The 13,925-nt window shown below is 34.0% G+C and overlaps 1 protein-coding gene across 1 annotated transcript in view; it reads right to left on the reverse strand.

Annotated features, from left to right (window-relative positions):
* EYS (eyes shut homolog) overlaps positions 1–13,925 on the reverse strand; it is an 809,794-nt gene that overhangs the window by 638,404 nt on the left and 157,465 nt on the right. Inside the window, exons 8-9 of the mRNA XM_068183727.1 lie at positions 2,031–2,135; positions 1,631–1,770 (exon numbers count right to left, since the gene is read on the reverse strand). Of these exons, the coding sequence (XP_068039828.1) occupies positions 1,631–1,770; positions 2,031–2,135 (245 nt within the window). The remainder of the gene's footprint in view (positions 1–1,630; positions 1,771–2,030; positions 2,136–13,925) is intronic.

A 13,925-nucleotide genomic window follows, 5' to 3' on the forward strand; every position in this document is an offset into this window, starting at 1 on the left:
AAATGTAAATAAATGAAAGGAAGCAAAAATGTATACTTATTTTCTATCCACAACAAATAAATTAAGAATTAAATGCTGAATAATTAAATTTATTGATTACTACTAATCTTTAATTTCAAATTATTGCTTGCATTATTTCAGAAATGTACTAAAATATTTGATTGAATACAGCCTTTTGTTTTTTCCAAAAAAAGGAAATTATATCATTTTAATGATCTGTAAGCTAAGAAAACAGGTAAAACTTAAGTATATAGATCCATAATTTTATTTTCTATTCTTTTTCCCATTAAAAAAATCTACTAATTATTCCCATTATACCCAAATCAAGCATCTCATACAATGAGTGTATATTGATATATGTATATATATATATCAAACTACTTGTTTTCCCATATGACATTTATTATAGTTTTTGAAATGTTTGTATAAGAAAATTAAATATGTCTGAGGGATTTTAAGTGAATATTACAGTAAAATGTTTTACTAGCTCCCATCAGCATCCTTGGCACACCATCACTTCCCATACTAACTAGCCATAATGATGATTGCACCATTATGATGCTATGCCATGTACTTGCTGATATATTTGCACTCAGTATGACACTTTAAATCATAAAAATGTTAAAATTTACCAGATGCTGAATAATTTAAGTATAAACCTTTGAGCCAGTGGGTTTTTCAGCGCTATATTTCATATTCACTAATAAGTGTCTATTCATGGACTTCAAGGTGACATAAATATTGATAGCTTATTCTAAATATGTTGCCTACTATGCATAGTATATTTTGATGGTGAATATATTTCAATAAAATAATTTATAAAGCCTGTAAAACACTCATTATCATGTTTCTTTACTTGTTTGGAAGGCTATATAGCATTATGTACAGAGCTTTTAAAATAACTATAATAAAAAAGTGCAACAGTATTTTGGTTTAACCCATACCAAAATCTCATAGTCCACCTCAATATGAATGAATCCTACCCAAATGTGATTTAAAAGGTCATAAAGGATTGTGAGAAGGATACAACAAATACATTTCTTCTACAAAACTTTGAAAGTGCAAAAGTAGTATTCATTTCCACATGCTGTGAGCATTAAAGAGTAACTTACAAGACAAATCTAGATTCATTTCTAACTGCATTTTCATCTCCCAATGAAGTGTAATTAGTCTTGACATTTTGTTGTTGAATATAATTTGTTATTTTTCTTTGTAATGGAAATTAAACTTCTATCATTTTTCCTGTGCATTGCTGTACCATCAGCCTTCTATCTGGTAACTTTTAAACATATCAAAGATTGCAAAGAGATTTTGCCTAAAGTTCTTCAAGTTGCAGAATAGAGCAGCAGCAAGTAGGGGACAGAAGGAGGCATCAGGGACAAAAACTATAATGAACAAGGCAGAGCTCAGACATGACATGGTTTGTTGGACAGTAACCAGACTAGTCAGATCACGCACTTTTATATGCATATGTTACACAGGAAAAAGGAAATTAGCATGAGAATATATCAAGAATGAGTACTGCGTTTAAGAAACCTGTGCAAGATGAGGCTTCATCAGCTCACTGCTATTAGAATAAGTTGTTTGATTTCCCAAAAAACGGTGGGGAGAATATATTACTTTATCCTACCTCTGTGTTTCCAATACATGGTGATAAACATGTGTAATTAAATCCATGAGATTTATCCATACACAGTGCTCCTGGGGCACAGCCTTTATTGTTGAATAAGCAGGCATCAATATCGAGTTCACATCTTTCACCTTCAAAACCTGCACCACAAAGAGAATGTTTAATCACAGGTCATTCAGAATATTGACATTATGTCTGTTCAGGGTGTTAGCAGTTAACACCACTCTAGTAGAGTTATTTGGCAGTTTTATTTTGTGAACAAAGAGAAAAAGTGCTTTTTTCATAAAAATGTTCACTACATTTGCTGACATACGTTGCTGCTTTTATGTCGCTATTTTTTAAAATAAATATTTGGATAATATTTTATTTGTTTTGTTAGAAAAAATTACCAATGGCTCACCTATAGGGCAAGTGCACTTAAAATTATCTTCATAGCCAATACATGTTCCTCCATTTTCACATGAATTGGAACCACAGTTGTCAATTTGGACCTCACAGAATTCTCCTGAAATAGGGAAATAAAAGTCCTAAAATGATTAGGAATTAATATCACATTCTTAAGGAAACACCATAAGTCATATTAGTAATATTGATAGGATAACTTTCTTTAAATAAGGTCTCTGTAATATTGGTTAAAGATCTTGTGTATGTTTTTGGACCCTTTTGCTCCACTTATACATATAAAAAATAGATTTCAGTGTTTTACAAAAAAGGTCAAACCAAAAATATTTTTTCAGCATTTGAAACAATTTAGGATGTATCCAGGAGGGGATACAGAGCTGAAGAGGGTGGATTTTCTCTGGAAATAAGTACCTGAAATGAAGGTAACGCCCTATTATATATGTATTTCATTATGTTTTTTCTGAGCTCTATTTTGGCTAGTCCACATTTATCTGAGGTAACCTTTAGTGTGATTCGCTGAACAACTTGCTCATTTAGCTGAAAACTGCTTTTAGCCCAGCAGGAAGAAATAATTAAACTTGTAACCGGATAGTTCTAAAAAATGTACTGAAAACAAATAGATCACATGCAATGTGATATGAATCAATAAGGCAGATCATCCATTAGTCTTGGAAAACTATTAATTTTGGAAAAAAAGTAGCACTTTCACTTTTTATTCTTATTCTTTTTTAAAAAAGAATAAGATTTAAGAATTCTTTCTTTAAAAATATAGTGAATGCGTGTATGCATTCTTGATTTTTTTTTCTCTTGTTATTGATGTGCTTTGTTTTGTTTTCCTTGATTTTTTTAGATTTACTATTTTTACAGCAGGAATTCGGAGAGGGGCGGGGTGGGGGGCAGACAGGGAGGGGGAGCAGTTTCCAAATTTAGAAAAGGTAAAGAATAGAGAAAAGAGAAAAAAACTTTACTGCTGAGAAAAGTAGAAGAAGGATCAGGAGTTTTGAGATATTTTGAAGAGGAAAACTTCAGAAAATAAAATAAGTGTAAAGTACTGATGCTTTTACCACCAACTTGTTTGTAATCTGTTTTACTTTATGGCTTAAGCAGAAAATATAGAAGAGCTGTACAGGAGAAAAATATTTGGAAGGAATATACAAGAAATGCAGCTAATTTCTTAAATCAGATAATATGTCCTGTAAAAGTTTGAGTCAGAAGTTAGTATTTTATTTGAAATTCTTCATATGTCAAAAAAAGGGAAATAAACTTACTTCAAATAAAAAAATTGTTTTAAAATTTTTCATCATCTATCCTTTTGATCTAAAGCTAGAGACATCAGGAAAACACAAATTAATAGGATAAATTTGGTAAGAAATGACTATGTCTCTCCAGTATTTTCTGCCAATTTCATTCACTTTTAATATGCTGGAATGGAGTCCCAAATTAAGACCTAAACACTGTTTCTCATGGACTTCTGTAAATTCAAACAGGAATATGTTGTGATTTGTTGGCCAAAAATCTCTCTTTTGGGCCAAGAGGTGCTAAACCACAAGTGCAATCTCATGTTTTTACAGAAAGGTTGACCAGCATGCTTTTAAGGATTTTTAACATTTATTCTATCCTTTCAGTTCTCAGTTAAAAGCCATCCAATTGATAACATCAATCAAATTTTTAATAGCCAAGATTATATTTTATTATAATTTATAAAATTTAATGTGTTAAATTTTTTTAATATTATGTAATAATAGAGAACATAGGAAAATGGGTAATTAGATACTTTTGCTATTTATTATTATTATTATATATGTAATATTATATGGGAAACTATGGGCAACCTGACCTTCCATTTACAAGACTCTAATTTGCTTTGTTCATATTGACTCTAAAGGTAACACAAAATATCTGCATTTCTGGGAGATTTCATCATGATCAATGCTTTTAGAAAGCCACTTTTCCTGATATAATGGCCGGCAAAAAGGCATGCTAATACATAAATAGATATTTTCATTCCAAAAGCAACTGAATGTCCTAAGGAAATTGCAATCTCCTAGGAATTGTGGGGTTTGGTTTGCTTTCTTTCATGACGTTTGGAAGGCAAAATCAGGAGCAAAATAAAGAAGCTGGGAAAAAAAACTTCAACTCAATATGTATTTTGGATCAACTTTTTCATGTTTATTCATGAGGATAGAATTGTCTTGTCCAAGAAACCCTTATGAATAAATATTAGTGCAACCCAACAGGCTTCAAGAATTATTTTGCTATAAATCTGAAATTCTTATAGTAGCTGTATCCTTTAAAAAAACTTTATGATTCTTCTCTGCCACAATGAGGTCAAGAAAACCTAGTAACTCCAAATTGTTATAGAATTTATTGGAGTCTGAATACTGCTGAGAAATGCATAATTTATGGTATTAAAGTCTGATTAAGTGATAAATGGATATCAGGAGAGATCTCCACAGTAATCCACTTAGCTTTTAATGCCTAATTATCACTTCATAGTGAGTAAGGGCTGAGTAATTGAGAAATGCAGTATTTAGAGAACTCAAACAAGATTTTTGTGCACAATTAAGCATGTTATTCTTCTATCAGGAATAAGTTCATCAGGCCCAAGGAACAAAGGGGAAAATAAAGAAATTTTACAACATTAGGAGAAGGGAAAAATTTGATTAAAGACGACTTATTAACTACTGTTGCACTGTTTATTTTTGTAAATGACCTTATACATTATTTATCTAAGGATGTGTTCTAAAAAGTTAAATGGTTTAATTATTTTCCTTAATTTTCTTTTACTACCAATATATTTAGAGGAAACTTTCTTTTCCTCCTTGATTCTTGCTCTTTTAATTTCCAGCTTATCTTTAGCTTTTCTAACTCCATCCATACACACACATAATCTCTCTATGTTCCTTTTATGCAGCTTCCAACTTCCACTGTCTCTGTACCATGGGATGAGACATTTCATTGCATTAACACACTAAACCTGAAAGAATATACCTTGCTTGTCATCTGTGTATTTATTAACTTAGAATCCATGATTAGCTAAGACAACTACATAGCTCTGGGGTTCATACCAGCCAGGTAAGAAACAGATAAATTAGTGTACTTATGGCTATACCAGATAATAAACTTACTAGTATATTTAAATACATTACCACAAATAACCCAATTCAGGTAAAATTCACCAAAGAATTCTAATAAGACTAAAATGTGACATTGTTGGAAAAACATCAGTAGAGTGAGGAAACTTTTAAATGGACTTTTGGGACCAGAAGAAAGAAAAGTGGCAAATTCAATATAAATTCTAAAAGTAAGCTGAGGGCTTTTTTCCCATAGCCGTTCAGAATACTGCCTTTTCTAGCAATAGACCATAACCTTTGCACTGAATTTGCAAGAACTGAGGGTCATCAGACTTTCCTGCAGTGATGTTTTACTTGGTCTAATTGTGACAATAGCTTTTTCTTCTGATTTGCTTTAGTTTTCTATCTTTACATGGAATAACTATAAGTTTAAATAAATAAGAAATATAGATGTTATATGTACAATTGCATTTACTAGCCTAGTGCAGTGCTGTGTACAAATAGAGGGCTCGTACCATAACAAGAGACCTTGAGAAGCAGGGACAGAGGATGTGATGTGAGGAGCACTGCAGTGATCAGAGATGGGAGACCCCATAATGATAGGCAAATCACCAGTGCCCAGTTAAAGAATGAAGACCTCTAGCTGGACAAAACTGATCTGAATGCTAACAAAAAGCACAAAGAAATTTTATATAATATACGTTGGACCTACCATAAAATGTAAATTAAGATCTAAAATAGAACTGCAGTCCAATGAAAAAAATGTGCAAGTGGACAAATAGAAATGACCCCATGATCCTGAAATGGATCCTGGAGATGAAGAAGAAACCACCAGTATGAATATCACATTCCTTCCAGTGAAAGACTATAGATTTTGCCACATTGCTTCCAACAGCAGCACTATGAAACCATTGACCTTAAGATCTGGAGAAGGAGGGAAAAGGGTGAGAATAATATCATAAAAAGGGACAGAAACTAAAAATTGAAACTGCATTTCCACTCATTTTCTTCAGCAGTTAGATTTGCCCTGATAATGATTTTAATATTTCCGTTATGTCATCAATACTTTTTTGGCTTTAGGTGCATATATGGTGTGCTTCTACCCTGCACATAAAAAAGATTTTCAACATAACAGAATCATTGAGAGCCTTATGTACCATTAAGTCTGACTTTATCACATATGTCCCTGAGGGTTCTTAAAAATAATATAATTCACAGTTGCATTCTATTTTGCACAGTGTAGTAAAGCCAGCATTTCTAAGGTGTTTCATTTTTAATTGACCCAAAAATTTTAACCTATGAAACAGAATCTGCATTCCCTCGGACTTTGGCTGCACTTACAGCTGCTAGAGATATTTTTAGTTTTATGTGATCTTCTACTTTTGTATTCTGCTCTCGTGTATTTTTGTACTTCCACTCTCAATTTAATATTCTTCTCTTTTATTTCAGAATCTGTGTAACAACCAGTGTGCTAATATAAAGTGTATAAAGATGATCTGCTATAAAAACGTAAAAATTTTTAATTTGCTATGTCACATGGTAACAAGTTTATCAAACAAAAAGAATACATGACCTAACACTTCTCTGCAGTGCACAAGTACTGGATTGTATCATAATTATTTTTAAATGTTTATTCTCCAAAGTAATTTAATGAAGCTACAACTCAAGACTTTTTTTTTGTGTGTTATTTTGTTCCCTGACTTTGAAGGCAATCGTAACACCCAATTAGATTTATTGCATATGTATGCACTTGTGCAAATGCTGAAATAATCATTGAACCATTACTTTTAAACCATTCAAACCAAGAAGCTAGTAGGAAGTTAAAAAATTTTGCTCATGGGCAGTTAAGGTTCACTCTCTGACATGTTGGCTTTTACATCCATGCCATTGCATTATAGGTCATGAAAAATTCCACTTTTATTGTATGATTTGTCTCATCCTGAACTCAGTCCAAAAAGGGTCATATGAGTGGAGCCCTCTAGAATTCTCCACTCTTTTCATGTAACCTAAAGAGATCAAAGAGTGACAAGCCTGGTACAGATATTGTAAGCACTTAAAAATTATACATTTTACTCCATTTCCCGGAACATTACATTTATTTATTTATTTCCAAATACACTAAATCCACTTACAGTAATATTTATTGGAACCACTAGATAGGTTTCCATGGATTCTGAATATTTCCTTATTTTCCCTTGGAACTGTGTAGAACTGTGCAGTAAATCTATTCCTAGATAAATCTAGGTATAGGGATAAATCTTTGTGGTTTTCTAAGTAAAGTAATTTCAGTGAATGAGAAAAGAATTTAAAAATAGCAGAAATAAAAAACTGATCTGGCATTCACACATGTAAGTGTTCAAAGTTCTGCCTGACAGTTGAACAATCAAGCTTAAATGACTTGGTTTTGACATTAGGAAGAACTCTTTTATAAACAAGTTAACATAAATATTCAAATTAAGATGTATTTAAGATTAATATATGTGGCTTTTTAGTCTTCTTAGAACAGAATATAATTGTATACTGATAAAAAAATATATTTTATCTACAGTGAAACATTGAAGAAAGGATCATGTTATTGTTCTCATTGGTGGAAGCATTTTTGCTATAGGTGGGTTGATGAAACTTGAAACTGGAAAATCTTCCCCAGCTGTAGATGAAATCTAGACAACTTGTTTAGACTAAATAAATTTTAGATTTCTAAAGTACATCATACTGAAATTGCTCATTCAGTGATTATCACTACCATATCCCTGTATTTAATGAAAAAAAAATTTAAAAAAGATACAGCCAACTGAAATGGCAGCTGGCATCAGAAGGAACATATCTATCTACAATGGTATTTGAAAAATAATCTAAAAATATTTATTTTGTTGAAATTTGCAGGTTTAATTATATTTTTTCTGTTAATTTACTTCCAAAATTTCTTTCGTATCTCCATTTTAGGAAGGTGTTTCCCAAAACCCTGTGAAGAAGAGTTATTCTTCTGAGAAAGAAATTAAATAGGGTATACCCAAGAACAATGCAGTCATAATTTTCTAATGACACAGCTTTTCTAATTAACATATATAGGGGATAGTTTCCATTAACTCATGAAAAACAAGAATTTACCAGGATTGGAGATTACACTTCCAAGACTAGAACTCATCATGCACTAAGTCTGATTAGATTTTGATTAGGTGTAAATGATTAGACATATTTACACTATATCATGGGCCAATGTTCTAGAAAATGGCTTCCTTTTTTGGGAAAGCAACATGACCTTTGCAACATAACCTTCTCAACATAAAGACATACATATGGTAAAGTAGACAAAGTAAAACACCTAGGTTCATTAGCTACTGTCCCAGCTTCATAGACTAAGGGGAAACAAAGTATAATAGGAACATTTTCCAGTTCAAGTAAGCATTATTATGCTTATTCTCAAAATATACCAGCTGTCATAATTTATTTACATGGACCTGAATTTAAAGCTTTTTGAAAAGATCAAAAAGACTTCCACTGACCAGTCATCTTATGACTTAGTGCATTTGTCTACTACTGCATGAATTATACATGGTCAAATGTTAAATATGCAGTTAAAATTTTACCTTCTCCTGGTTTAGAATGCATTTAAGGGCACTTAGGAATACACACACACACACACACACACACATATATATATATATAGGAATATAATCATTTAAGGGCACTTAAGAATAGTCCTTTCTGAAAGCTCTTCTGCAACTGTTGATTAAGCACAGTCTTTAGCTGAGTTACTTTTTACAGAATGTCTTTAAATTTCTTTGAGATGTATTTTAATAACCTTGGCTCTTAAATGAATTCATTATTCTGGAACATACAATTAGACTTTTGACCATTTAATAGATTATCTGTCCTTTCTCTTAGCGGCATGCAGGATTTAGCTGAAAATCTGGTCATAAAGATTCATCTCTTGGCAAAGTCTTTTGCAGACCTCTCCTTCATAGAGTCTCTTATCCTCTTGTGAAGGGTTTGTTTGTTTATTTGTTTTGTTGTTGGTTCAAGTGCCCTTTATATGTCTCATTAAAAAATCTGGTTCATATAAAAAACCACAACTGGTTATTAGGAGAATATGCAAAGCAATTTCAATGCCTGGAACACAGCAATTTAATCTAGCTTGATCCTTTTTCACTCATCCTAATTGAAATATTAAATAATACAGAACAGTCATTCACAGAGACACCCACTGAGAGAGGGCAGATTACAGAAAGAGCATCCTACCTAGCCTGGATAAAAAAGCACCATACTTGCAAGTCCCTCTGCTCTCTGGAAGATGCTTGAACATCACTTTTGGGTTCCAGAGAGGAGGTTGAGCTTTTTAAGTTTTAGAAAATATTCCTTGGCATATTGAGTCTAATTATTTAGATACAAAGATTCTGGATTGAGAATAAGATAGTAGTTTATGGGCCTGGATTAAAGATAAATGCCAGTGCACTGAGGCAACAGTCCAAATTTGGGTGGGTGACATAAAGATTGATTGTGGGATAATAGAATAGATTGGGTTGCAAGAGACCTTTAAATATCATTTAGTCAAAGCCTCCTGCAATGAGTAGGGACATTTTAACTCAGGTTGCTCCAACTTGTCCTTGAATGCTACCAGAGATGAGACATCTATCATACCTCTGGGTAACCTGGTCCAGTGTTTCACAACTCTCATTCTGACAAATTCCTTCCTTATATGTAGTGTAAATTTATTTTCTTTCAATTTAAAGCTGTTACCCCTTCTCATTGCTACAGACCCTTGTAAAAAGCTCCTCTTCAGTTAATTTTTAGTAAGCTGGAGTATTGAAATGCCTCAATAAGGTGTTTAGAGATTCTTTTCTCCAAGCTGAACAATCCCAACCCTCTTAGCCTGTCCTCATAGAATTGTTCCAGTCCTCTGTACTGGCTCTGTGTCCTTCCAGTGCTGAGGGCTATAGGATTGGATGCAGCACTCTGATGGAAATTCAATATTATTTAATGTTCTTACCTGAAATTTTCTGATCTAAAATATAAATTAAATTTCCTATACAGTTTATACTAAATTGGTGGCAAATGCTGAGGAGAAAGGTGTCATGACAACAAATCTAAAGTCAAATATTTTGAAGGAATACATGTCTAAAGTGAGACATAAATAGAAATAGAGGCAAATATATCACCACTATTCAGTAAATAGAAATGGAGGCAAAAATATTGCAGAAAAAGTAAACCTCAGCAATTCAGAGAGTCCCAGAGTGAGGACCAAAGTATAGAAGCTGTTGCTGAATGTAAGTTTCTGATGTCATTCGGGTTAAAAATCTCAAATAAACAAAACCAAAAAAAATACAGTTCTTGAAGTGCCTAAGAACTCTACTCATTTGACAAGAAAAATATACAATATAAGAGACATCATTAACACAGCTGAAGTATGCTTTAAGTCTTTAACAAAATGGTATTGTATATCATATTTAAACAGAATGCGTTTGAGTTGTTTTTGTTTTTTTAATAGAAGGAGCCACTACTGAGCACAAAGTTTGAAACATAGCATAAGAAAGTCTAGATTATTTAGTTCATAGATTAACATTATTCCAGCTTCAGTGGCGATGCAGTAGGCTATGCCAGCTAATGATGTTGTACATTGTATCTGAGAAAAAGGAAGCAATATAGGGTTTGCCTGGTTATCCATACTTTAAAGAGGAAATTTGATATTCAAAGCTAAGTGATGTAAGTCTGAGGTCTTTTAAAGAACTAAAACAGAGCTATAGAAATCAGCTTTGTAATGAAAACAGTCACTAGATCTACACTATAGCATTATTCATCTTTCCAATGCATTATATATTTTTAAACATGCTATAATTTTATCTACATTGCCCACCTCATCATGTTTTAAACCCATTAGTGTGATAGGAGATTTATAATGCTGTTGACAGTTTTTGTACCTTGGCAAGATCTGAAATTGTGTACTTGGCCAAATAAGCACAGGTTGAGCTGGGAAGCAGAAAATAATGTTGTTGTATGCCAGGTTAGTTCAGTTAGGGATTTTAATAAATGTTAGTTAGTCGGTTCTGTGTACCCCTATTTTCCCCTCAAAATGGTTTGCTCCAAGCTGTGTGCTACAGGAGCTTTTACCTGTCAATCTTATAGCCATTCCCTGCTTCCTCACAGAAAGTTCTCTGTCAATCACCCCACCTCTGCATTCCCATTTGTCCCAGAACCCTGTACCCACCTCTGTTATGTTCCCATAGGTTGCCGTGGTCCACATCACTCCCCTGTTGTCTGTCCCCATTGGGCGAGGGGGGGCTTCCACCCTATTTAACCCAATGCTTCTTTTGTTCAAATCACCATTTTGTCCACGTGCGCTCTTGGGAACAGCTGCTGTGACCACCGCTGCAGCCACGCGGGAAATATACAGTTCTCAGCCACGTGGGACAAAGTGTGCCTTCTCTTGTCCCTTTATCTCCTCTCAGCGTGCCGCTACAAAGGCGGCAAACCCACAGGGAGGCTCAGCTCTAGAGCTCCGCACACACGGCAGCCCTGGTGTCACTGAAAGGCAGCGCCACTAGCCGGGCGCTCCAGCTGCCTGGGACCAGGATGAAGAAAAACCAAAGCTGCATAATGTCTCTATGGTTATTTATAGTAAATTAAGATTTTTAAGCACTTCAACTTGTTCAGAAGACTTTTTGACTGATTTTGCATAAAAGACCTACAATCCTCATGTTTTCTATTGATGATGTGATGGTTTTTTCAGGATGATATATAACTATTTGAATGCTCACTATCTATCTAGCTACCTCTCAGAATGTTTAGAGAAAGCTACAGTTTCCCATGTCATTAACAGCAGATTTATATATTTGGGAATAAGAATGAATAATACAGTGATGTTCTCAATAAGAGACTTACAAACAATTCACAGAGAAAAAAAAAAAAAAAAACTTTTAATTTTTACTCCAAATGAATAAAAAAGGAAAAGATAGACATCAATAGCTGTAAACCAGAAGAGCCAGACAAACTAAAGCAAATCAACACAGTTATAACTCCTTGACAGGTAAATCTTTGAGTTATATGCCTTAATAAAATGAGGCATGGTAGGTTGGTAGGAAGTGGGAAGCAGGAGAATAAAATGGTAGGCTATGTGACATGCACCTGGACTTGAGGTCAGACTTTCACAGGAATACATTGTGAATAGGAAACATTCCTGCTATGTCCCTGAAACATTTCTACTTTTAAAATATTCAGCCAATTATGTAAAATTTCTCTTTAGTTTGAGTTCTGGGCTAATAGTCCCAGAAAGTCAAATAGCTTGTACTTCTCTTAAAAAATACAAGGTTGATAAAGGTGAGTGAAAGTCATTTTTGGAGTTCATGAGCAGATGTAGATCTCTGAAGGATTCCATATGCTAAATTTAAGGGCATATTTTAAAGCATGTCTTCCAGTTGAGAACTTTACTAACTATATGCTTAGAAATCCAGACCTTGATACAGTCATGCTTCTTAAAAAAACAACAGCATCTTTAAGCTAACCATAACTATTCTTAATGAACAAAAATTCCATCAAAATTCCTACTTACCCAAATGGGCAATATACACTGTGCACAGCAAATTAAACCAGAAACTGAAGTGTTAAGAAACATGAACACACTATAAATATCTGCCTGTACTGGGAGCATTTTGTTCCATTTTAAAAGCAGGCAGAACTTAAATACTGATATTACACTTCTCCTTGAATTTTCATGTAGAATGTTTTTATAGTCTTTTGGCTTTTCATGCAATTGCTGCATGCCAAAATAATAGAAGTATTTCCAGCACAAAATTTCAATAGCCGTAGTATTTTGTGTGGAAATCAAGACCTGAGAAAAAATTGTTGACATGAACTACTGCAGATTACAGTCTGCTTGGAGTAACTACAAGTATGCTACAACATCAGACATTAGCCCTAGCCCTTACTTATTGTCCAGGAATTTATCTGCTTCAAATTACATTTTATGCCAGTATGGATAATGTATCCTTTTTATTTTTTCATTGTTTACTTCTCTCTCCTTTAATGACAATTAGTACTGTTGAATGCCCTAGATGGACTGCAACTGTTGTGTTTTCATGTTAATTAATCTTGCTATCATCTTAGATGAGGGGTCTTAGTAAGGATCCGTGTCCTTGCAACACACTTTCTGGTGAGGCATCACCTTGAGTCCTGGATGCAGTTTTTGGGCACCACAATATGAGATGGATATAAAGCTATTGGAGAGCATCCAAAGAAGGGCCACAATAAGATGAAAGGGCCTAGAAGGGAAACTATATGAGGAGCACCTGAGATCACTCTGTCTGTTCAGAAGAGACTGAGGGGAGACCTCAATGTGGTTTTAAACATCCTCAGAAGGGGAAGAGAAGTGGCAGGTACCAATTTCTTCTCTGTGGTGACCAGTGACAAGACTCAAGTGAAAGGCATGAAGCTGAATAGAGGAAGGTTTAGGTTGAATATCAGGAGAAGGTTCTTCCACCAAAGGGTGGCTGGGCACTTCAACAGGCTCCCCAGGGAAGTGGTCACAGCACCAAGCCTGACAGCACTCAAGAAGTATTTGTAAAATGTTCTCAGGCAGGTGGTGTAATTTTTTTTGTGTGGTCCTGTGCAGAGCCAGGACTTGGGCATTGTGATCTTTGTGGGTCCCTTCCAATTCAGTACATGCTATCCTTCTAATTTACAGAGTCAGTGTAACACATGTTTTTTTCTTGGATTTTTGCTGGCATTGGGAGAAACCTGCATTGAGAGCAAAGTTAAAAAAACAGACTATCTAAAATCATTTTCCTTTCACCCTAACTAATGATATATGGACACACCTCCTAAAAGGC

Source organism: Anomalospiza imberbis, chromosome 3 (assembly GCF_031753505.1).
Source record: "Anomalospiza imberbis isolate Cuckoo-Finch-1a 21T00152 chromosome 3, ASM3175350v1, whole genome shotgun sequence".
Classification (NCBI taxonomy): domain Eukaryota; kingdom Metazoa; phylum Chordata; class Aves; order Passeriformes; family Viduidae; genus Anomalospiza; species Anomalospiza imberbis.